Source organism: Polyergus mexicanus, unplaced genomic scaffold, assembly GCF_030449975.1.
Source record: "Polyergus mexicanus isolate NDT 795.1 unplaced genomic scaffold, iyPolMexi1.0 SCAF_18, whole genome shotgun sequence".
In the NCBI taxonomy this organism is placed as follows: domain Eukaryota; kingdom Metazoa; phylum Arthropoda; class Insecta; order Hymenoptera; family Formicidae; genus Polyergus; species Polyergus mexicanus.
The window spans coordinates 4,424,913-4,451,491 of NW_027223338.1; the positions used below are offsets into that span (position 1 = coordinate 4,424,913).

Below are 26,579 nucleotides of genomic sequence, written 5' to 3' on the forward strand. Positions count from 1 at the left end.
GTATGCGTCTCGACGGCGAGACCAGTGAGCGTCGTCGCGCGAATTCGAACGCGCGGACGCGCGCCATCGTGCGATCTTAGAATCTGCTTAAACTAGCTCGCATGTCTATTATCGCGAATCTGACTTGGCCAACTAATTTTATTTTTCAAAGCAATTCACTCACCCATGCGGTGCAACGTACAAATAAATTATTCCGCGCGTTTGGCGAGGTGGGTGGAAAGGTTTTACTTGCCGATCAAGAACGAGAAAATCTAGACGAAGATATCGTAGAAAAGGGTGTGTGCATGTGTCCTAAACAGTGATGCGATAGTGATTTTGCATTAAGCGAAAACGCGGAGTTTGCTGCGTTTTCGCAGAAAGTTATAATCTTTTCGCAGAAATTTTGCAGATGTTTGATTGTATCGAAGTATATTTTTATTTTGAAGTATATTTTGTGAGCAACGAATCGCACGTTTGAAGCAGTGAAAAATGGTCATATTTTCTTAGGACGTATTGTCAAATATAGGTTCAACTTATCTAACTTTACTTTATATTAAGTGACAAAATCCTAGTTTGAATAGATCTTTTATTTATTGATCAAGTATTGAGATATAAATTGAATTTTTAATTAAAAATTCTCTTATGTGCGGAAGGCATTCCGCGCAGAGGGAGCGCGTTCGTATCGTCGAGAGAGATCGCGTGGAGAATGGCGGAGGAGAAGAGAATAGGAATGAAACAAACAACATAATTGTTCAGGGCAGAGAAAGTATCTGAGTTTCAAGGTACATGGTTTGGTTAAACCATCGAGCGAAATATCCAAGATAAAGCAGGATCAATAAACTATGGACCAATCATCGACAGAAGTAAAACTGTAATTTAGAAGAAGCCTATACAATTCATCGGTCAATGACTATTATGCCAATATTAAATGGAGATCCAAATACAGATAAATATATCTCTATAACGAAAGTGTATGTTGTGAAAGTAAAGCAATCTTTGATTCGAGAAAGCTGTTTAAATGCAATGATAAAAATAGTGATAAATAAACCAACTTAAACTTGTCTCGCTTGAAAATAAAATCCGGTCATCGATTTTCTCAATGTCGGATATGTTGGCTCTGAAGATGTTCGTCCAATCCGCACCAAATTTCTTCATGTAGAATGATTATCCCGGTCGAGCCGAGGGCACGCAGGAAGAAAAGGGAAGAGGACGACAATGAGAGAGGGAAAACGGCAGCGGCGTCGAAAAAGGAAAGCCACGCTGATCATTCACGTCTTGAAAACCTCGGTTTTGCACTTTAGCGAGTCTTAACATAACGCAGAGAAAGGACGAACAAGGAAAGAGAGAGAAGAAGAGGAAAGGCGAATCGAAGGATACGAATAGCAAAAGGGCAAAGAGGAACGAGAAACAAAGAGAAAAGGAACCAAGAAACATACTAATCGAGAGAGAGAGAGAGAGAGAGAGAGAAAGAAAGACATCCGTAAATTCACTTATTTTCATTTTTATAAATCCAAAGCTACCTTTAAATCTTTGTTGATCAGACAAATCGCTCTTTCTGCCGTACATCCACGAATGCATTTATTAATCTTTAATATAGAAATATATTCGGCTACCATTCCTTAAGCGTAACTCTCTAGCGTTTTTCCTCTTACTTTTGCGAGCTGAGATTGATCGTGTTGCTCTTCATGAGGCCCCTCTCTTTCGAGAATCTGAGGAGGCTCGTGAGCCGTAAGAAGGACCGCAATGAGCCTTCCTTCAAGCGTAGCGAGTCCTTCAAACGAATTTCCATTAGGAAGAGTTATCTGGATCGGGGTAAACGGCGGAATCGTATCCAGAAGAACCTGGAAACCACCGTTAATCTTCCTTCGCAACCAGCGACAAACGAGAAGATTATCTCTCAAGAGATTAAAGAGCAGGAATCGAAGAAGAATCAAGAATGCTCTCTTAGTCGTGATTTCATCACCTACGACGAATGGCTTCAAGATGTCCGCTCTTCCTCCCGTGAGAAGCTTCACGAAGTTAATGTCGAGTCTCTTCAACATCCCAAAATTAAGACCGCGAAACCTGCCAATCAAACCGATTTGGCGGATTCGATCACTGAGGATCTGAAAGTTCTTCAACTTGATTCCTCGCCAATCTTGATGCCCAAGACCAAATTCTTCAAAATTACCAATGATGAAACGACCGAAAAGTATGACACTCCTTCTTGGACCCAAGAGTCCTCCATGGAAGGATCGCCTAGCGTTAGCATCAGTCTTGGCAGAATATGGAGAGACGCGGTGCCGGTGCCGGTACCGGTCTCTGTCTCAATCCCGGTATCAACCTCCTCTTATTCTTTCGTCTCGAATTCTCCGGTTCATCATTTTCTGGACAGTGCCTTAAAGGAAAAAAAGCCGCAACCGACTATCACAAGAACGGTTTCGGCACCTGAAAAATCGGTCAGTAAGGACAACACTACATCGTCGTCTTTCGGCTTCTCTCTCAGGATTAGCAAGCTTGCGGATTTTAGACCAGGGTAATTAAGATTGTCGATAAACGATTGATTACTGATAGAAAAGTGTGTTCTCTTGATCGTATTAGAATTTTTGAATTTTTGCTCGATATTTTATTTATCAGATTTTGTATTCAAATAATCAATCATGATTTTGAAACTGATTTGAGAACTTCCATTTTATATTGTTTTAAACACGGTGAATAAGAATTACTGTATATCGATTTGAACAGCAGATTATTGTAATTTTACATTAATTATTAATTAAATTTTTCCTTGATTGTACACTTTGTAATAAGACAAATAGTGATAAATCACTTGTATTTTCGCACTCATTGATTGATCGACTTGAATTCCGCGTTGGCTTCAAGAATATTTCGATCGCTATCTTGACTATTTGACTTTAGGATGACGCGAAACTGTCTCTTTCGCCGGAAGGCACCGAAGCTGCCCAGCGTAAGCACGGAGAGTTACTTCAAGCGAACGAGCACATTCAGGTGTTCTCGTCGGCGAGGCAGCAAAAGAAATTCTCAACGCGCCAACAAAAAGAATCAACAACCTATTATTCAATCTCGCTCCAGCAGTCCAGTATGGTTTATTCCACCGGAGAGACGTCGCTCGAGACGCCAACGACGAGTTTGGCGGGAGATCAGATACTTTCCTGACGAAGGTCCAATTCTGGAAAGGATCAACGACTGGTCATCAAACGTGTCAGATGATCAATTCGATGATCAAAAATTGCTGCTGTCAGGCGACTTTAATATTCGACGGGAAGATGATGCTTTCAATTCGATTGTTTCGTCATCTCTGGGCTCTTTCTCGGCAACGTCATCCTCATCATCGGCTTGTCTAGCCCCAAAGATCAGCGACTTTAACGAAGATAAGCTGTTCTCTGAAGAATTAAGGACTAACGGTCTTCTGGCACGGGGGACTACCTGGAAGCTTTCGGCGATGACGATGACGACGACTACGACAGCGACGGTAACGACGACGATGATGACGATAATGTCAACGGCGACGAGTACGGCTGTTTCTGGAAATTATTTTGCCAGCAGCCGATTTCTCAACTTCTTGGCCGAGGGCATTGTCAATGAGAGATCGAAGAGTGGGAATTCCAACGCGGGTTATACATGTCTTTCGTCGACTGACAGTGAAGACAACAATGCCAATGAGCATAGGAGGAACATCAAGTTTCCGCAGCAACAACAGCAGCATCTGAAGAAATCTGGACCCAGAAGACGACCTCTGCGCCGAAAATCGGAATTAAAAAGAGCATCTGGCCAGCCGGTATTCCTCGTGCGCAAATGCTCATCCTTGAGGAAACGCCCGAGTAAGATCTGAGCTATAGTTTTCTGTAGGTTGTCCCGGAATATACAGGGTGTCTCACAACTTCCGTACAATACTTTAATAGTGTATTCTAGAGATAAAATGATCAAAAATTCTAATACAAAAATTTTGAGGCTGCAATAGTTTTTGAGTTATAAGCGATCAAAGTTTGCCAATGATATTGCGTAGAGCTCGCTCGCTTAGATCCGTAACTACACATACACGCGTACCGATCTGTCATCTGTTATTGATTTTATAAATTAAGTATTATTGATTTTTACTGTATAGTAAAATGAATGATTTTATTGTTTCTTATGTGTATGAATATACGGCGTATGTACGGCGGTCAGCTGATATTAATGAACTATAAATGTTATACGTAAAAATTTAATTTTTTCTTAAATAACCATTGGAATGACTGATTAATTATTATATTTAAATAGAAATATAAACTTGATATTTTCACACATTAAGAAACGAAGTTTATTTTTGTTCTAATGGCGCGAAGTTTTGCGGAAATCAATTTATTTATTTTATCTGTCAGCAATAGCAAATGACAGATTAGTATGTGTGTAAATGTAGTTACGAGCCTGAGGACGCGAATTCTACGCAATATTATTGGCAAACTTTGATCACTTATAACTCAAAAACTATCGTAGCCTCGATATTTTTGTATTAAAATTTTTTTACTCTATTTTGCCTCTAGAATACGCTATTAAAATATTGTACGGAGGTTGTGAGACACCCTGTATAAGAATCTGCAGGAATAATATTATAGTAATGTAATAATAATAATACTATTATTATTATTATTATTATTATTATTATTATTATTATTATGTTATATTATTACTCTCTGTCGACTTATGTCGGCGTGAATTGCGCAACGCGTTTCTCGCGATTGGTTTCGATGAGCTTGTTGTTCACGATCACGAGTTTGCGTATTGCGATCATGGTTTAACGTGTGTCTCGTCACGGCTTTTGCTTTTTTCTTCAAAGGCTTGACGGCTTACAACGCAGAGAAATTCTTTCGTATTAGAATCGTTGATTATAATTTCAGATTAGTTTCTTCAGTACATACACATTTATAACCGAATAAAAATCATCTTTATATATAAAAGAAAATATATAGAAAAGTTAGTAATTTTTTAATCAGGTTTTTTTTTTCTTTTTCACTGAAATTTGCAATTATGAAAATACATGAAATTGTAATTCGTATCGTATGAAGATACCCCATAAGTAATTATATACATGACCAAATCATAATTTTAATATACATATTAGCATCTATCTTGATGAATTTTACAGGGTTAACTTGATTTTTCATGTTAAATTATACGCAGATAAGTTTTTTTCAATAAATAAGATATTAATACATTTTTCACAATAGATACCTATATATAAATTGTTGCATATCAAGATGAATTATGATTTGATTTGACACATCGATGATAGCGGAAATTGTTCAAATACGCGATTATCAAAATCGCGGTGACCCGGTTTTGTTTTGCGAATATGGGAAAATCGTGTCTCGGTCTTTAGGATCAATTCTTCAGCGTTTTCTTGAATTACGAAGTGTAACGAAAGGCGAGTTTGTAGTAACCAGTTTTATATCGAGACATGGACGAGTTACGTCATTAGCATCGATCGCCAACCGAGCGCGTGCATCGATCTAAAATTCAATCCCGTGCATTTTAATCGTGCAACTTGTTTTAAGCAATTCAAAGATCTAGAACTTATATTACTGGTATTCATTGTTCTGCTTATATTCTATCTCCATTCTTATTCATATTTTTTCTATCCCCTCTTGATATGACTGGATATTATACTTTGTAAATATATTTTTATCTAGACACCTTGTACATACCATATATTATGAATATCGTTGTTCACGCATGTAATGCAACAACCGTATCTTCGTCTGATATCTCCGTTACAAAGAAGGGAATTTTTCTTGCAAGGCATCAAGATTTGTAATTCAATGAAAGATTCAAATCATTAAAATATTAAAAAAATATAATGACGAATCTGAGACTTGATCATGATATCATACAAATTAATTGTTAGATTGGACATTAATTAATTAAATCGTTTCTCATTTTTACAGGAGACATTACGCAGAAAGGTTACGAGAAAAAACGGACACGTCTACTTCAACAGTACGCTTCGAAGCAAATAGGTGAGTCTCTCTTTCGCTTTTCTAGAATTCTCATTAAGACCCCGCAAAACGCAAGATATCATCGCTCATTATCCGCAATATGCGGCAACAGAGCGGATGAGAAAAACAACGATGTGAAAATAATATTATCGCTTCAATATCATGTTTAGTGGTCATTCTAATATTCAATCGATTATACGTAAAAAATTGCATAATACAATATTAAAATTTCGAGACAACTTTTAGACAAAATTAATAGAAACATTTTATTTTTCTTGCACACCCTGTATTAATTTTGTTTGATAATATTTATAGTTCATAAATATATAAGTCCATTTTTTATAGTTGAGTGTTTATAATAAAGCGCTCGCGTATAAAAAGCTTTATAATGCGATCAGCAAAATACTGTGCATTGCGATAATTGAACAATATCTTGTCGGACGGAAAAGCGACCGTCAGTTTCTAACTTTCCAAGTCTTATCCTTCGTCGTATCTTGACGTGTGTAATGTTGCGCCATCGAGAGGCAATGCCACTCGTAATATCAATCGCGTTCCGATTCTCAAGGGACATGTGCTTCATTGTGTACACAATGGCAAATTAAACAGCAATCCGTATAAGAAGAAGGGATGGAAACGCAATTTTCACGCGGCACGTGCCATTTTTACGCTCGGCATCTTGCAACCGTAATGTGCAATTGTTGCCAGTTGCGTCATACACGAGTCGTTCAACATACAGGTTGAAAGAAAGATTAGAGTTTAAAAAGGAGCGTACGCAATTCCATGCGATTTTATTTCCATTTATTCCTTCGAGGAACATTCTTTGCTTTTAAGGACGGGATCTAAAGGCGGGTATACACTTAGCGAACGAACAGCGAATGCAAACGTTCGTTATTATCATTCAGTAGTTTCAGTTGTTTAAAAATAGAAATTATTCAAAAGTTTAATATATAGACTTTCTAAATATGCTCTACAGAAAAACCGTACTAAAGAGATTCTATGTCTAATTTATTAGAGGAGAGATATTTAGAAGCCTTTTACGATTATTAACATTTTTAACGCACAGTGAAAATTTTAAAGCTAGCAATTCAATTACTTTGAGCACTTTACGCCATCTAACGATTTATATGTTCAACGCAATTATTCACTTTTCATGCAGAAAAATTTGTTGCCGCATCTCATCTGTTTTTTTTATTATATTAATATATTTTTTTCTAACCATTTTAATATTATATAATTTCTTCATTTCTATTATTCAATACATTTACAAAATTATGTTTTCTAACTTTTTTGAGTCTAACTTTTTTTTTTTTTTTTTTTTTTTTTTACATCTTATGTGTACATGAGTTATATCTAGGGGGACGTATATATTTGGGGATACTTTAAATATTTTCAAGTATAATATTTAAGTTTCGTCTATAAGATAAATTAGAAAATATCGATTTTGTTTTTTATGTTCATGAATGTTTTTTTGAAATTTTTCTTTTTTTGAGCCGATTTAGTTTCTTATCGTCACCTATCCTTTTTATTAAATTATATAAACACTTATTATACGTCTTCATACAGGCAGCATTTAAAATAAAAAGAGAAATAGTTAAAATTTACTATAAATGAAAAAAGAAGAAGTGTCACTAAATGTTACAGTCTTCGCTTTCAGAGTTTTCTTAATATCAGTTTTCTCGGTAATCATTGCTTGTCGCGCTTCCTATGCATTAAAATGAAATTTAGAAAGTTAGAACCGATCAAAGAGCAATGTGTACATCGTCGTATAAAAGAATCATGTACGTTTGCATCAGACCATCCTGTATATTTGTGCGGACGCGCCTTTGCACCTGCAACTGCGATCGGTAGAACCGCTGCAATCGGCTTGCAGTTTAACTGTACCTACACACGGAAGAACCGCTTCCGTGTTATCCGCTCATTAATGGTATCTGCCATTGTCGTGAACGAGCGAGTTGAATCAACGACAGTTTTCTATGGTTAGATAATCGGCCTAGGCAAATAACGGCAAAATGTTTTACATCAATTCTTCGAGCTATCTTTTTTTTCCCCCCCCAGAAATATTGTAGTTTCTTTGATCAATTTCTGAAATAAAATAAATCGTTATAATAATATTATACTGCCAATAATGCATCGCGCAGAAACATGAGAAACCTGGAATTCCTAGGGATTTTTTTTTTTTTATGTTTGTATCTGGAAAATCAGGAAATTCTCATGGAATTTTATGGGGACTCGAAGAATTAAAAAAAAAACATCTGATAATTTTACTCTTATATTGTAAGCAATCGGCAATCCTCCGATAAACCAAATTGTGAAAATTCCCATACAGCACAGAACATTGCAGCAATATTGCAGCAACATTGCAACATTGCCGCAATGTTGCTACAATGTTGCAATATTGTTGCAATGTTGCTGCAATGTTCTGTGCTGTATGGGGTTATGTGTTTAAAATATATTATAAATATAAATCTATCTCTGTTTATCTCTGGTTATACAGTGTCCCCAATTTAAATGGCAAAACTTCAAGAGAGTGTAGGGGACCGAAAAATTAAGACCAAGAAGTCCTTTTAGAGGTTTGCTCGTTTTTGCTCCATTTTAAAGAAAATCGCAAAAATTCAATCTCTTATTGTCAGTTGCTCTCTTGAGTTGATTGCCACCGAATAAACTTTCTGCTTCAAGGTTCCTTACATATATAAACACTTGATGTTATCCTTTACGGTGCCAATCAATTCAAGAGAGCAATTAAGAGACCGAATCATAGATGCGGTGCACCAAATATCACTAGAACAATGTCTAGCTGCAATTAATGAGGTCAGTGCTACATGTAATGCTTGCATTGCCGCAAGAGGGCAACATTTTGAACAATATCTGCATTAAATAGATGATAACATAAATAAAATGTAAATAAATAAGTAAAAAAAAAACGAAAACTCGTTTTGTTTCTTTTTTTGTGATTTTCTCCAAAATGGAGCAAGAACGAGCAAACCTTTAAAGGACTTTCTGTCTTAGCTTTTCGGTCCCTTACACGCTCCTGAAGTTTTATTATTTAAATTGGTGACACCCTGTATATATTTAATGTCTTAACAAAATATTGAATATGCGGCACATATTTTTTATTGCAATTTTTAGTGATAAAAAAATGAAAATGTTACGCAAGTAAAGGACGTTTATGTCAAGAAAGCTATTCAATTTTTTTAATATTTTTAGTACATTTGCAAATCTGGCACTTGATACTCAAACTTATTTTAAAAAGTTGTATCAAAAAATGATTCTTAAAATATTCTCTTTATCTATAAATCGTGAACAAAAATATTCTGAAATATCTCAAGTAATTTTTTTTTTTTTTTTTTTTTTTTTTTTTTTTTTTTTTTTTTTTTTTAAAGATTTGTATAGAGATCCTGAAAAAGATTTGTCGATATAGCTTTGGGATAAAACAATGACAATGGCAAACCGCACAAATATGAGTATTTTAGAACAGAAACAATGCTCCAGTTGTGAGCACATACGCACTTATGGATCGTAGGGACTGGAAATGGTGGTATTGGTGGTGGAGGTGGTGATGGTGGCGTCGGTGACAGAGGCATTGATAAAGGACTGGAGAGAACGAGTTACGGAAGCGGTGGAGGAGGTGGAGAAGGAGGAGGAAGCGGCAGCTATGGTGGCGGCCGACCGCAGCCACGTGCACGGCGCACGCAACGACGCGTCACGCACAACGAGAAACGTTATCACTCAGGTAGCGTCATGCATTACGTAGCCAGCGAAAGAACGTTCTACCGAGTTGCGGCAAACGGGACGTTGATTAATGCGCGTAACATTGTTGATTGTGTCACAATTTTGCTATCGATCTCAGCTTTTTACCTTGCACTTCTCTGTAATGAACTGTATAGAAGATGATTGTTATAGATTTTGTGATTAGAGATTAGAATAGAATGATGTAATTTATACTCGACTTTATTCTCTGATTGTCGTACGTAATTTGCGCCTTTATCTTTAAACACGCGCGCGCGCATACACAAGCACACACATACACATGAGCGAGTGAATGGCATGTGATTTTTCTTAGCTGTAACACAGAGGGTGTCTACTCCCTGGAAAAATATGGCGAACTTGGAATTCTCAGAGATTACTTTTGTATCTGGAAAAATCAGGGAATTTTACCGGGAATTTTTAAAAAAATTGCAAGCCAAATGAATTATATTTTAAAATATATTATAAATATATATATATATATATATATCTATTTCTCTGTTTATATGTACATGTATATGTTCAATGTCTTAGAAAATATTAAATATATGCGGTACATATTTTTTATTGTAATTTTTAGTGAAAAAAAAAAAATTAAAATATTATTCAAGTAAGAAATGTTCATGTTACTTATTCAGTTTTTTTTTTTCCAGTGCATTTATAAATCTAGCACTTGAAACTTAAGAGATTCTGTATTTTTCTTTCATAAAAAAATTTATTGATGGAAGTTGCATGAAAAGAAAAGTCTTCAAAATATTCTTTTTACTTAAAATTTTGAACAAAAATTTCTGGAAGATCAAGGAATTTTTTTACAAGATTTGAATAGACACCCTGTATATATAAGAATGTTACGGTAAAATTTCATTTCTCCATTAAAATTATTTTCCAGGGGAAGATATATATATATATTTCTTCAATATGAAACTAATACGAGACAATAGCACAATATTCCTCGCTTCGAAATTTCTTCTTTCTTTCGATCCATATCGTTGTACCTAATGAAATTTGTATAAAAAATGGATGTAAATCCTAGAATGAATATATTTCCATTTTCTGCACGTTGTTCGAACGAACGAGTTTCATCCATTCGTACTGCTTGCACTTCTCTTCGTGTAATCTTGCCTGCTTACTCCCTATCTTGTAGCTGTTACCTCGAGAGGCTTTTGCATCTTTGGATACCTTTGTAATTTGACCAAGCGGTAATCGAGACTGATTGTTCCGAGTGCAACCAGTCAACCGGCTTGCCATCGGTATTCTCGCTACTCGGTCAATTTTGTCCTTACTACTTACGATAGGAATTTTCAATACTCGACACAGGATATCTTTATATGTGTTCTTTTTTTTTTTGCGTGGCGTTTCGGTAAAATTCGATCTATCTATCTCTCTCGATAGGTAATGTGCGATAAACTTACGTAACATGTGATTCGCGCGGGATCTCCTGAAATCGTGCAGCGATTATTCTGACTGAATCATGGCACCGACCGGTCCTCCTCCTCCTTGTCCGACCTTCCTGCCATGGACGATCGATATGACGAGTCGCACTCACGAGACGCAGCATCCGATGGTAAAATGACCAATCGTTAATGATGCAATTAGATGGTTAGCTCGCATCCGGATAAATAACACTCTTCCACGGTATATGAATCGTGGAAAACTTGACGAGTCTTCTTCATGAAGACAATACTAACAGATTGGAACTTAAACCCTAGAAATGCCTTACGATAGGGGTCTCAAACTCGACTTCAGTTAGTCATGTGATAGAAGTTGGGGAAGATATGATCATTTTCATTCTCTATTATCTTAGAGGACTTAGGTCTTAAGTGTACACTTTTCTCGTAGCGACATAGCACGCTTTAGATTTGATAGATAGTTTTACGAAATCCATCGAATGTTACCGAGATTGTCCTTATTTCCCTTCATCTATCCTTCCCATAAGTTTGCTATGGTCCGCAAACGAGTCACGGAAAGGAAGATGACACGGCTGTTTGAGACCTCTACCTTAGGATCTATGGATTCATAATTCCTATCTTTGATTTCAATGATCTTTTGATCTATGGAGTCTCAACTTCTCGGACTGTTAAATAGTTGGATTTATTTCTTCCGACGCTTTTTGAGAGTTCTAGAAATTCATTGTGATTAACTTGTAATTAATAATAGCGAAGTAAATGAATAGACAGAGAGAGTGTATACTAATTCCATGTTCCAACTACTTTCCTACTATTCCCAATGTTCGAGCTTGTTTATCCGGATGCGGCGAGATCCAGAAGAAACGAACGATAACGAGTTTTGCGATAACAAGTCTTTGCAGCCGGTCCTTGTAGCGTCCCACTTTTGTCTATGTGCCGTTTGTTGTTGTTATTTTGCATGCAGGTGGTCGCTTAGCGCCTGGAGGGATCGCCAGTCCCCCAGGATCTGGCGGCTTCACAGGGAACACCGGGAACTCGAATACAACTACTGCAGCGGTAGTGGCGGCGGCTGCGAGACGTGGTAATCGCAGACTTACACGCAATGAGAGCCGTTATCATTCCGGTGAGTACACTTGTAGAAGTGATGCTAGGAATGCCCGAACTACCGTCCAGGTAGTACGACAGTAGGTATATATTGTTGAATTTTTTCAGAGTTCTTTTTCTTAATATCCCAAATTTTCATATTGTTCAAATCTAATACATAGATCTATCGAATCTTTCGATCTACAAGCACAAATTTCATCTCGTCAAATTAACAAATGTAAATTGATGATACTGAACAGCAATATTGGATGAAAAATTGTAATGTAAATTCTTATTGTCCTTTTTTTTTTTTTTTTTTGCTTTCATTCAACAGCTAAGAAAGCGGTTATTATATGATATAAGTACGTTTTTTGATTCTCCAAAATATTTAATGCATTTTCGAAATATATTCAAGAATAAATAAAATTGACATAAATACAAAATAAATTCTTCTCTGATTTTGATAAGTAATTTACATTTTTTTCATAATTCATGCATGAAAGAAAATTAAATTATTATTATATTTGTTACAATTTTGATTAAACGTGTATGATATTGAATGCGATTAACATTATTTATCTATCTATATAATTTTGTTGTCATGTCTGCAGCTCTGCATTAGTTCTTCAAACAAATTTCGAAACTTCTAGATGCTTGGTTTGCGCGCTTTGTCCGCATATCTTATGCCTCTTGCTAGTATAAAATATCGTTTCGCCGGATCGAGAAAAAAAAATCGCTTCGTATTTGAAAGCGTTGATAGAAGGAAATATATATATATATATATATATATATATATATATTTATCTCAATTTATGCAAGTACAGATAATCTTCCATCTGGTACACCGTTAGTGGCTCACGAGTCAACAAACTGTATCCTATTGAAAGATCGAAAGTCGATCCAAGAATATTCAATAAACTCGTTTGGTGTATAAAGCGTCTTACGATAATAATATAGAATTATATCTACATATTATTAAACAATCCTATCTATAGATTATTAAACGATAAAAATAGCACAAATCTTTGTCTCGTTAATTATATAAACTTTTATTTGTTCTTTAACACGTTGAATATATTCTTCATATATCTTTACATTATTATATACTGCTAATTAAATTTTTGCGAAATTATTAATACAAATTATTTATACAAATCACAATAAATTAGAATATACATAGAGGGAACTGGCAAGGATTACTACCAGTAAGGATATGTCGCAATTTGAAACTAATTATTCTTTTAACGCTAGTGCGAATTTTAAAGTTGATAAATTTTAATTACTTTGCTATCTATCTTCAACTTGAGTATTTTTTATGTTTTGTGTAATTACTCGATTTTTATACAAAAAAAATTTGTTTTCATATCTCTTCTATAAGTATTTTTGACTTTAATGTATATTACGTTAATGTACTTCAAATTTAAATTTTTTTACTTTTTGAAAAAAAAAAAAAGGTACGTACAAAGTCTTCGAGGAGAGAATCCGGACTGATTATATCTCGTCGATTTTAATGGGCGCAATGATTAACAATGAACGAAGCATTTATTAAGTATCTCAGCTCAATTCTCTTCAACCTTTCCACATCTCATTTTATTCACACGAATCCTTTTGTACACGTGCGCGCGCGCGCGCTACAAGAATGTTGAGTTAGATCATCAGTAACATAAAAAATGATTAAGTATACCTTTGCGTTGTCATTCATCCTCGTCATTCGTTCGAGTAATCGATTTTTACGTATTTAGAGGTGCGCCAGGAAGCGGTGCAGCAGGCCTTGGCGGCGATGCAGGGACGTCCAAAGCCATCCCTGCCGATGCCATCGAAGAGAACCTCTGTGATGGCCAGGAGTCCTGACCGGGAGAGACGCGACAGCGGTGAATCCAGCAGCGACGAGGATAGCGTTGTCACAGAGGAGAGCCCTGGCGCAGGTGGTCCGACTGGTAAATATTTATTTCAGTACGCACTCTTCCTGAACTAGGATAGGTACATTGAAGATGAATATAAACAAATCGAGAATTATTTTTATAGAAAGTTCTGTAAAGAGAGAGAGAGAGAGAGAGAGTTTATTCTTCGAATGAGATCAATAAATTAACTAGAACAGCGATCTAACAATGATACGACATAATCATAAATATGATTTTGTCCACCTGTTTCCCCCCCCTCCCCCAAAATATACGAGAGTGGATAAAAAAACTTCCCTGTTTTATTATGACTTTTGTTTATAGCTTATGTATAAATTGGACTTACTGTACTAAAATAAAAGCTAATGATTACTTTTCGATATAGTCTTTCGATAAGACTGACGCATCTTGGCACAAGTTTGAAGATTCCCTCTCGGAGAGAAAAATCCGAAGATCAGAAAAAAAAATCCGACTCTTGATGCATCTATATTGCTGCATCATCCAGAAGACTATTTAAAGGAAGAAGTATAAACTTCTCCATAAAGAAGCCGAGGTTTCTTTCTTATGAATCTTTCTCATGATAATGCCAGACCTCACTCTTCACATCGAACTCAGGAACTTTCATATTTATTTGATTGGAACATTATGGAGCATTCTCCCTACAACCTAGATGTGACTGATTCCGATTTTCATTCATTTGGGTCCCTGAAGAAACACTCTGAAGATGATTTTCAGATGATGCGATAGAGAGAATGGTTTAAATATTACGAGCAGCATTTTTATCGAAAGGGAATCTTCTTGTGCCAAAATGGGAAAAGTGCATCAATCTTCTCAAAGACTATATTAAAAAGTAGTCATTCTATTTGAACACAATATAAGTCCAGTTTGTGTACAAATCGTAAATAATAATTGTATAATAAAACCAGGAACCTTACTTTTTGATCTATTCTAGTATAAATCGAAAAAAAAAGAAAAAAACGTTATTAATCAAGCGTATGCCGTATGTATTACGTGTTAACTGTTTAATAAGTAATTGTCGACTTCCGCAGGCACCGGTCTTTCGGATACCAGCAGTACCGGTTCCGCCCGCGATACTCCACCACCGCCGAGACCACCGGCGAGAAGGCCGCCCGGTGCCGATATCACCGACATTGCCGAATATACGCCGCATGCCTACTGCAACATCCAACCGCCAGACGTGACTCACGTAACGAGCAACACCCCGGTCGGCCAGCAGCAATCGGCGACGCGTCGGCCCGGCGCCGATCGGGTCAATCGCTATGCGCACGTAGTCGAGGATCAGAATAATACAGGCACTACTGGCCGCTGGAAAGTTTCCGCCAAGATTCAGCAACTGCTAAACACGCTGAAACGGCCAAAGCGCCGGCCGCTACCAGAATTCTACGAGGACGATGACATCGAGCTAGAGATCGCTGCGAATCCAAAGGATCCGAATGCTCCCAAACCCGAGGGCGGTTCCATGACGTCGGCGATTGGCGAGATGCTGTCGGTGCCGTCAGGTCTGCCGCGATCTCTCGAAGCCGCGATTCAGAGGTGAGCTATCTTCGAAGAGCAGCGTCACGATAATCTGTAATTGATTTAAAACTAAACGTGAATTTGCAGATTCTGCGATTTATATAAAAACTCATTTATTACGTGTCCGCAGGTACGGCTCGGCGACGTATAAAGCACCTGTAGCCACTGTCTTAGACCCTAATGGTAAACTTTGCGTAACGCTCACGTACGGAAAACTGCTCAGTCGCTCCCACAAAATCGCCTATACTCTACTGAATAAGGCTCTAAGTCGCGGTGGCGATTGTTGCCTAAAACCCGGCGACAGGATCGCCTTAGTTTATCCGAATAACGATCCGATCAGCTTCATGTGCGCTTTTTATGGCTGCTTGCAGGCCGGTATTGTACCGGTGCCCATCGAAGTTCCTCTGACCCGACGTGACGCGGGTTCTCAACAGATTGGTTTCCTTCTGGGAAGCTGCGGAATTCAGGTAAACAGGCATCGTATGCGACCTTATTTGCCAATCAACATTCTTTCCTATCTTTGCATGTTCAATTAGCTATACAGCTTTGCGAGTTGCATTAGTCCGTTAACATTATGTAATCATATGACGCAATCGTAATAGTTCTCTGGAACTTAGGAATCAGTAGCATTTATGTATCTCGATATTTTTCAGGTGGCGCTGACCAGCGAAGCGTGTTTGAAGGGCCTGCCAAAGACGGCAGCCGGCGAGGTAGTGGCCTTTAAAGGTTGGCCGAAATTGCATTGGTTTGTTACCGAGCATCTAGGCAAAACTCCCAAGGACTGGCTGTCCCCACCACGACTCACCGACGATACACCCGCGTATATCGAATACACCACCGACAAAGACGGCTCTGTGATGGGTGTGACCATTACCAGGGCGGCGATGATGGCTCACTGCCGCGCTCTCACGCAAGCTTGCGGCTACACCGAAGGCGAGAACGCCGTCTGCGTGCTGGATTTTAAGCGGGAAGTTGGCCTTTGGCACAGCACCCTCACCAGTGTGCTGAATGGCATGCACGTTATCTTTATCCCATATGCCTTGATGAAAGTCAATCCCGCCAGCTGGATGCAGATGATCACGAAACATCGCGCAAGTGTTGCCGTTGTAAAGTCACGAGATCTCCACTGGGGTTTGCTTGCCACGAAAGATCATAAAGATGTCTCCTTAGCATCTTTGAGGCTTTTACTCGTAGCGGACGGTGCGAATCCCTGGTCTCTGTCATCTTGCGATCAGTTTCTTTCGGTATTCCAATCCAAGGGACTCAGGCCGGATGCTGTTTGTCCTTGTGCCTCTTCTAGTGAGGCCCTCACAGTCTCAGTAAGAAGGCCAGGACGCGCGGGAGTGAACGCGACTGGTCGTGGAGTTCTTTCCATGTCCGGATTAAGTTACGGAGTTGTCAGAGTGGATCAGGAGAATTCCCTCACGTCGTTGACGCTGCAGGATTGCGGACAAGTAATGTCTGGAAGTGAGTCAATAGTTTGTATGAATCGTACTTGTGTGATTCATTTTTAATGAAAATGTACTCTTGTATTTTTTGTAGGCATAGTAGTCGTTATCAAAATGGAAGGACTGCCGTCCATTTGTAAGACGGACGAAGTCGGTGAGATTTGCGTGCATAGTGCGGCGACTGGTAGCCAATATTGGGGTTTACAAGGACTTACTAACAACACCTTCAAGGTATCGCCCTTACAAGCTGATGGTACTCCTTTGGGCGACGTAGAATACACGCGATCAGGCTTGTTGGGTTTTCTCGGTCCTGGCGGACTCGTTTTTGTCTGCGGATCACGCGACGGTCTCATGACAGTGACCGGCAGGAAACATAATGCTGACGACATTATTGCCACCGTGTTGGCAGTCGAACCGATGAAATTCATCTATCGCGGTAGAATCGCCGTTTTCAGCGTGAGGGTCCTGAGGGACGAGAGGATATGCGTTGTTGCCGAACAACGGCCTGATTGTAGCGAGGAAGAGGTATGTTTTGAAAATTGAATGCTACTGTATTTATATAGAGGAGGATGAAGAAAGAATTCTTTTTATCTCCCGATAAAATCGCGCTTGCCGAATATTTTGACTTGGATATTATTTGAAAGTTTGTTATTTTACGCAGAGCTTCCAATGGATGTCTCGAGTATTGCAAGCAGTCGACTCGATCCACGCTGTAGGAATATACTGCCTTGCTTTGGTGCCACCCAACTATTTGCCCAAGACGCCATTAGGTGGCATTCATCTATCGGAGACGAAACGCCGCTTTCTCGAAGGCGCTTTGCATCCAGCGAACGTGCTTCTTTGCCCTCATACCTGCGTCACTAACTTGCCAAAACCGCGCGAAGTTCATTCAGGTAAGTGAAGCAAAATTTGCCAACAGGTATTGCATTTTTTGAAATTTTTTTGAGCAGATATTAACGTAAACTTAAATAAATTTTAAAAATTACCTTTTAAAAAAAAAGAGAAAACAAAAGGTAAGAAGACGCCAAATATCTGTTTAAAAAGTTGTAGAAAGAAATATATTTTTTTAAAGTATATTTTATTTTAAAAGCTGTTGTACGAAGTGTTGCGTTAATGTATATTTTATCTATCCAAAAAGTTATAAGAAAATGTATGTCATTTTAATATACAAGATATCCATTAGAAGACACTTAATTATCTCTATTCTAACGATAAAAAAAATATTCCAAATATAATTTAAATGGTTTTAAAAGGCGAATGTGGCGCAAAGAAAAAAAAATTCAATATAAAATATATAAAACTCAATATATACAAATCACATTTATATAATCAAGTCTAAGATACCAAAAGAGACATAAAATCATAATCAATTGGTCACACACATTTAATATTAAATATTTTACGAATCAAGATAATGTATGTGTGTGTGTGTGTACATTTTTTTAAATTGCACTATGTATGAATTGCCGAGAGTGACAGTACAGCAAAGAAAGTGAGTGTACACTAGTGAGCGTGCGTGCCCGTGTGAGTATAGAGGAGGGAAAGAAAATAACAAAAAATGAAAGAAATATACATTAAAATCCTATTATAATTAGCACATTAAAAAGAATTTAATTCTCATATATCTATGCAAAATGGTTGATAGCTGATACTTTTTAGAAATCTGACGCTTAGTTGCATGATATGATGTGCTTGGTTATATATACAGGTGTAATTATTTATATTAATGAACGCACACACATTTCTGATGATCTTGAGCTTGATCATTTTGTTATAAATAAAATATATGATTAACATTTTTGCTTATTGTATAATTGTAAATCTCATATCAAAAGTATCAGCCGATGAGGACTAGACTTTGCTTCGCGTCAAAAACCGTGTGGAGTCACTCATCCATTCCCATATTGCATTTTTATTTTTGCATAAATATCTAAAAAATTATACGAGACCACCGATTGAAATAAAAGCAGATGTTAATCAATACCTTAATTTCTACAATACATATTAAGATCAAAATCATCGGAAGTGTGTCCACTAATATAAATAATCATCCTTACGGGTGATTATCAAAGTATGTATATAAAAATCATAATAGAGTCTATTTTATAATTTATTTGTATATGTTATATATAACATTTTTTTAATAATAATTAGATAAATATATGAATTAAATTAAATTGTCGTATATTATAAGCGCGAATTTTTGAACGATAAAATGCAATGAATGTATATATATATATATGTGTGTGTATATATTTCTCTCTTTTTCGGGGTACCATTTAGATCGTGTGGTAACAACATTATATATCTTCTCGAGAAATACTTGGAATCCACAACTATCTCGTGAAATATTTGTAATTAAGTTGGAACAAAAATTTTTATATATTTTATAATTAATAAGTTTCTGACACAGTTAATTATGCTTAGCATGTTATTCGATCTGATATAATCCCTCTTTCTTTTGGCTGAGTTCCGAACATGTCCGACCGTGTCCCAATTAAGCGCAAGCATAATTGAATTTTAGTCATTGGCAAAAAGTTCTGTTTTTTTTTTACTTGATTATTTTTATTACTAAGGAATCCTTTTTGTTTTCTTTAAACTTTTTGCTAGAATTTAATGCTTTTCATTTGCACTTTCTTATTTATTTTTATATCGATAATTTTAACGCATGATGCAATCAATTTGGCATCAATAACAATCAGCCTGGATTTGTACAATCCAATAAAGAAAAGACATTTGGGGATTCTCAAGCATCCATGGATTTAAAGATTCGTAAATCCGCGTTAAAACATGAATAAACCTACGCGGAGTGGAAGGCCCATGCGAACGTATATTACCGGCTCGGAAGGCGAGAACCAAATTGCTCTAGTTTTGATTTTCCGGCCTCAGTCAGGAAAGAGTGCGTGAGCTACTTCATTATCGGGTTGAGTGTTTGTGTTGGTTTACTAACGGAATGGTGCGGGGGCGTGTAGCGGGGGATTCTGTTACAGATGTCGGTCCAGCCAGTGTTATGGTGGGAAACATTGTCCAGGGCAATCGATTAGCCTCGGCGCAAGGACGAGATATGGGTGTCTTAGACGAGGATAGCGATAATGCCAAAAAGGTTTGTGAGTCCGATAAAAATAAAAATTTAGTTCTATAAAAACTTTGACTTTCCCCTCTCATGCACAGAATTTGTCATGCGTTATATATTATATATTTTATGGTATCTCATCGTTTGCAGTATCAATTCATCTCTGAAATTTTACGGTGGCGCGCTGTCAGTACCTCGGACCATGTGATATTTACATCGTTAAACGCGAAAGGTGTTGTGGCCACTTCATTGTCCTGCTCGCAGCTGCACAAAAAGGCCGAGAGGATCGGGAATTTGCTTCTAGATCGAGGCAGGATCAATACCGGAGATCATGTGGCGCTCATCTTCCCACCTGGTACCGATCTGATATGTGCATTCTATGGCTGCTTGTATGTCGGTGCAGTGCCGGTAACTATCAGGCCGCCTCATCCGCAAAACCTTCAGACAACTTTGCCGACCGTTCGCATGATCGTGGACGTCAGTAAATCCGTTCTCGTGTTGACCAACCAGAACATCCTCAAATTGCTCAAGACAAAGGTAACTGAAAATGCTCAATTAGAAAATCGAATGGCATCGAATTACCGATTGGCATTGTCTCGTAGGAGGCGAATAACGTGGTTGACGTAAAGAGTTGGCCGATAATCCTGGATATGGACGATATGCCAAAGAAGAAGCTGCCGGTGATGTATCGGGCGCCTACCGCGGAAATGCTGGCCTATTTGGACTTCAGCGTCTCGACGACAGGAATGCTCGCCGGTATCAAGATGTCTCATGCGGCGGTGACTTCGTTGTGCCGCGCCATGAAGTTAGCGTGCGAGCTCTATCCTTCCAGACACATTGCTCTCTGTCTAGATCCCTATTCAGGCCTTGGTTTTGCATTGTGGTGTCTTAGCAGTATATACAGTGGACATCATTCCATACTGATACCACCGTCTGAGGTAAGCTTCGTAATTTTTCTGCGGTAAAGACGTTCTTATTCTCGGTTCCGATGATTGATTCGAATCGATGGTTTTGTTATTAGGTGGAAGCCAACCCCGCTCTCTGGTTATCAGCGGTCAGCCAGTCCAGAGTAAGAGATACGTTCTGCTCATACGGTGTCATGGAGTTGTGCACCAAGGGACTCGGCTCTTCAGTTCATGCGCTTAAGGCGCGAGGAGTCAGTCTTGCATGCGTGAGGACATGCGTTGTCGTCGCCGAGGAAAGGCCACGAATAGCGTTAACGACGAGTTTTAGCAAACTATTTTCCGCCTTAGGCTTGAGTCCGCGCGCAGTCTCCACTTCGTTTGGCTGTCGAGTAAACACTGCCATTTGCTTACAGGTAAGATCGATTAGTGGAGGAATTGACCATTTTAGTTTGTAAGCCGTTAATAAATATTGCTATTATTTTATCGATTTTATTGAATAGGGAGCATCCAGTCCGGAGCCTTCGACAGTCTATGTGGACCTCCGCGCGTTACGTAACGATCGGGTGTCCTTGGTAGAACGCGGTAGTCCGCATTCTCTGTGCTTGATGGAATCTGGCAAGTTGTTACCCGGCGTAAAGGTGATCATTGCGAATCCAGAGACGAAGGGCCAGTGCGGTGACTCACATTTAGGCGAGATTTGGGTGCAGTCATCGCATAACGCAAGCGGTTACTTCACAATCTACGGCGATGAGAGCGATTATGCCGATCACTTCAACGCGCGACTGGTTACCGGCAACACGAACGAGGTTTACGCGAGGACTGGCTATCTCGGCTTCTTGAGGAGGACCGAGAGCGTTCAACAATCGGTGATCAGCGATGTGCCCGGCGATACTACTAACCCGACCGAGGCCGATCTCGTGTCGAACGATCCGGAGTTGCACGATGCCGTGTTCGTCGTCGGCGCTCTCGATGAGGCCATACTGCTACGGGGTATGCGCTATCATCCAATAGACATCGAGAATAGTGTCATGCGATGTCATAAGAAAATCGCGGAATGGTAAGTCTTTTTAAAATTTCTTGCCTTCTAGATCTAATTTGTATTTTTATTCTATCTCTTTCCGTAATAATTCTGTATCCTGAACACTTCTCTTAATTGCATTGACGATTCGCTATTAGTGACCGAACGTTGTTATCGTGTATTTTTTCAGTGCCGTATTCACATGGACCAATCTTCTAGTGGTAGTGGTAGAATTGGACGGTAGTGAAAGCGAGGCTCTCGATCTTGTGGCTCTGGTAACGAGCGCTGTGCTCGAGGAACATCATTTAGTGGTCGGCGTGGTGGTCGTAGTGGACCCCGGTGTGGTGCCCATCAATTCGCGCGGTGAGAAACAGCGGATGCACCTGCGCGATGGTTTCCTCGCGGACCAACTCGATCCCATCTACGTGGCGTACAATATGTGAACGAATGTGCAAAAGAAGATTCTCAGCCCCTTCGTATTCCGCCCTCATCCTCCCCGTCGACGTTTTTTATCCAACGTGCCGAGAGCGCAATGGAATTCCATTCGCTCCACGTACGACGATAGAATGAGCAATCTTCGCGAAAATTTAGCTAATAAAAATTTCTCATTTTTGTTTGTTTTCCTTAATTTTTTTATTCTGTTCTTGGTTTTTTAAACGAGGATTTCGTATTTGGATCATGTATGTAAATTCTACAATACTTTAAAGTTTCAAAAATTTGGTTCATCTGGATTTGATTTTTAGATTTGCAATTTCGCGAACTTTTACTTTTATAGATTTTTTCACAAATTCTTATATGAATACGTACTTACACCGGGCAGCTTACTTTTAGTCAGTCAGTTACCTGCACAAAATCCATTATTAGAGCGAATAATTTGAAATAAAGGATAAATGAACGAAATACGAATGAATATTTCAATAAATGGAGTTATACTATGTGTATCAAGGAATATTAATACGCTCCAGCAATGTGAGCATCACCGATGAAACGTACATATGTGCACACTTGAAAAGTTCAATTTGCCGCAAATTGTCCCATGGAAAAACTGATTAAACTGAAAAATCAGTCTCGTATTACATACACGTATATGACACACGACATGATAGAATAATTGATGACAAATCATAAAGTCATTGATGATAAATGAAATCATAAATTTGCAATTATGACACCATTCTGTTTTATAACCAGCGATTCATCGCGAAATATTCACTATATCTTTTGATCATTGATAGTTTTGCTAATACGTTTCGAAATTTTAATAACCTAGTTTAGATCTGCTAAATCTCAACATTTGGTTCTTGCAATTTTGCGAAACAAAAAGCGCACGAAAATTTTGTTTATTAGGCTGAAACACGCACAACATCTCGCGATTTTGTACATTTAAAGCCAAAGTACTATATGTATAACATGCAACACATGTTTTCAAATTAGCTGTAATTTTCACTGCGAAGAACAAGAGAAGAACTTTTCTCATTGACAGAAATACCAAAGAGTTTCGTCGCAATAGTAATTTGACGATTTATGATAAATTGTTCACAGCTGTTTTTACGATTCTTAGTTGACTCATTCTAAACTGTTTTTCTAACTCACTAGAAGTCGAACTTCAAATTTACAAATTATATTTGTAATGTAATCGATCAATACAAAATTCTCTCAATCTCTGCACAAACAAGTATATAATCAACTAGCTCGCATGTAAGGATGTAGATATGTCGCGACGTTAAAAAAAGCTGCCATGCATACAGTTTCTTCTCTTTTTATTTATTTATACATATTTCAACAAAACGAAAATGCTAATTAAACGCATTAAATGCATTCTTTATTAGCATATATATATATGTGTAGATATAAAGAAATTTTTTAGAAGCGGTTTTAATAAAAAGGAAAATGTATTGTATTAAAATATAATTGAAAGTTTAACACGCAGAGATTTAGATTAACATTTTGTACAAAATACATTTCAACAATTTTATACATGAACCGACGAAACTCTCATAATAATTCTTATAATAACATAAATAGTTAGAAAAGAAGATTGCTGAACTTTGTCTAGAAACGTTGAAAGTTGTGTGATCCGAAAATAGTGTGATTGCGATTGTTTTTCTTTGGAAAGACTTTTTTTTTTTACTTATAGATATATATACAAAAAGAGAGATATGCGTGTTGATAACTCTCTAATTTTATATTCTAATTTTAATGTAATGCGGCATATATAACACATATTGTTGCGACAACTTGCGAAACAGTTCGATTATAATAATCACATGTGCATTTTCCATGCGTAAAAGATTGCTTTTAAATATCGCGGACATTAATTAATCAAAGGAAAAAAAAAACTAGATTTTCTTACCGATATAGATTTTTCCAGAAATTCTGTTTTCTTTTTTCGTTTTGATCATCGTATTCTTTTGAATTGTTAACTCGATCGAATTTCATTCGAAATAAGAGATTCCGACAAAAATTTAATTTGGAATTAAATTAGGATTGACGCCATTATTTACCTATTAGTCCGCAATACTTGAATGAAAACACGATGGAGCGTGTTTATAAACGGCTAGTAAACGCGAAGTATTATCGATAGGCGACAACTTGGTCAGTGCAATATACGTATAGTGATTTATATCTCTTGCGGAGTATGATTAATTAATTAATCGTACAGTGGATTTCGATGGTTATTCACAGGCGGCTTTTTTATAAATACGTAATATGAGAAAAAGAGCGTTTCTTTCTCACTTTTTCCTCTCCCCCTCCCCCCCCATCCTTCCTCTCGTACCTTCTTCATCACTTTCCCTTTCCTATTACTTTTTCCCTTCCTTTCTCCTTTTTCCCCACTCTCCCTGCCTTCTCCTTTTTCTCTTCATTTTTCCTTGCCCCTTCCATCCTGGCTTTCTCCTTCCTTTATCTCTGCCGTTTCTTTTTATTTTAAAAAATATCTGTTTTTTTTTATTCTCTCAAATTCGCTTATTCTTATTTCTTCCTTTTTCATTCAACGTTAAGTTATCGTGCCATGTTATCCTGTGTTAATTTCTGCAGTTTTACGCATGGAAAAATGCACTGTAAATAGCTAAGTTTATATAGCTCGGTTGCACTGACAACCTCGGTTAATTAACTGTCATTAAAGTGTTATACCACTCCGTTTTTCGTCTTGTTTAAGTCCTAATTTATTGCAGCTATGATATTATTATAATTGTAAACAAAGAAATGTTATAAATTAACGGCATAGTTATTCATCACCTTAATTAACCAGTTAATCATAATTGATCTCATTCATCTTGTTCTCCGTTGTAGTCTCTCCTCTTCTTTCCTTTCTTCTTTTTTCCCTCTCGCACTCTTCTCTCTTTTCTTTTCTTCCCTTCCCCTTTTTTTTCTTTCCCTATTTTTCTCTATCTTCTCTCTCTCTTCCTCTTCTTCTCTCACCTCTCTCATTCCTCTCTTTCTTTTGTTAGACGAATTTTTGTAGAAATTTGTAGACGATAATTTTCTTAGCAGATCTTTTTTAAGAACAGATACTTTTACGGTTAATTGACATGTTGGTGCAACTGGCGTTTAAATAATAGGATTTATCGAATTGAATCAGATTTTATGGAAAAGAATTAAACTTTGCTTTCTTTATTTATTAGCACATAAGAAAGCAGTTTTAGAATTTTTTTTTTTTTTATAATTTGATTTGATTATAAATTTCTTCGAATTTTGCTATGCAGATGTATTATTACATATTACAGCGTTGTTTTCGGCAAAATTCGAAGACTAACTTTTTAATTTTTCGTGAGGAATACAGTTTCCTTAAAAGAAGATTCATACGTGAAAATATAATTATATAACATTACTCGCGCGAAAGATATCGAATTAAAATAGGAATACTCTAAAGCCAAATAATCCTTCGCGAGGATTTTGGATTTTGAGATTTTTTTTTTTTTTTTTTTTTTTTTTTTTTTAATGTCCTTTTTCTTCGTACGTGAAAGAAGATACTAGATGCCCGCCGAGAAAAGTAGGAATGTGCAATGAATGACTTTTACATTGGGCGAGAAACAGTTGTTATAACTACATGTACAATGTCGACTGTAACGATAGATTATTGGATCCATAAACATTTGGATTCAGAAATATTCTCTGATCCTTGATTTCACGGATATTATAGTTGTATGTGTATCCTTAACATTTAATCTTTTCGCGCGCGCGAATTATACGAATTAACGTTTTATAAAAATCTTGCAAGCATGTATTTTAAAACTATATATATATCACGTAAAATAAGAAACGATCGTAGGGGATTATAAAACGAAAGGATATTAAGCGGCCCGTTGGTTTAATGGCTTGTTGAATATTTGCGGCTTCTTACAAAAAGTTTCCTTAAGATATTTCCATAATAATCATATTTAAAAGTATTTTATTGAAGTACACGCGCATATATATATATGTACGATTAAAAAATTCATTTTACGTTTAAAAAAATCTTTCATTGTTTTCAGTAAGTAATATTTAAAAGGGATGCTGTCGTACGTAAAAAATAC

General features: G+C 37.3%; 1 protein-coding gene across 6 annotated transcripts; it reads left to right on the forward strand.

Moving 5' to 3' along the window:
• Dip2 (disco-interacting protein 2 homolog A) lies at positions 1-25,999 on the forward strand. Of its 6 annotated transcripts, none has more exons than XM_070310168.1 (17): positions 1-2,494; positions 2,878-3,800; positions 5,904-5,975; positions 9,475-9,684; positions 12,069-12,227; positions 13,930-14,124; positions 15,135-15,639; positions 15,752-16,088; positions 16,275-17,088; positions 17,164-17,594; positions 17,731-17,962; positions 20,042-20,172; positions 20,293-20,679; positions 20,745-21,080; positions 21,164-21,460; positions 21,548-22,104; positions 22,256-25,999. In XM_070310168.1, the coding sequence occupies exons 1-17, from the start codon at positions 1,665-1,667 to the stop codon at positions 22,506-22,508; spliced, it is 6,669 nt and encodes a 2,222-aa protein (XP_070166269.1). In that variant the 5' UTR covers positions 1-1,664; the 3' UTR covers positions 22,509-25,999. The 6 variants fall into 6 exon arrangements, with proteins under 6 accessions (XP_070166269.1, XP_070166270.1, XP_070166271.1 ...); XM_070310169.1 differs by having other exon boundaries at positions 20,060-20,172; XM_070310170.1 differs by lacking the exon at positions 12,069-12,227.
• Positions 26,000-26,579: the final 580 nt, after the last annotated feature.

What these genes read in the sequence shown, in the direction of transcription:
- Dip2 (XM_070310168.1), top strand. Translation starts at nt 1,665, where the DNA reads ATGAGGCCCCTCTCTTTCGAGAATCTGAGGAGGCTCGTGAGCCGTAAG. An exon ending in GTACGCTTCGAAGCAAATAG is followed by an intron (nt 5,976 to 9,474) that starts GTGAGTCTCTCT and finishes TATGGATCGTAG; the next exon opens with GGACTGGAAATGGTGGTATT. An exon ending in CTGATTGTAGCGAGGAAGAG is followed by an intron (nt 17,595 to 17,730) that starts GTATGTTTTGAA and finishes TATTTTACGCAG; the next exon opens with AGCTTCCAATGGATGTCTCG.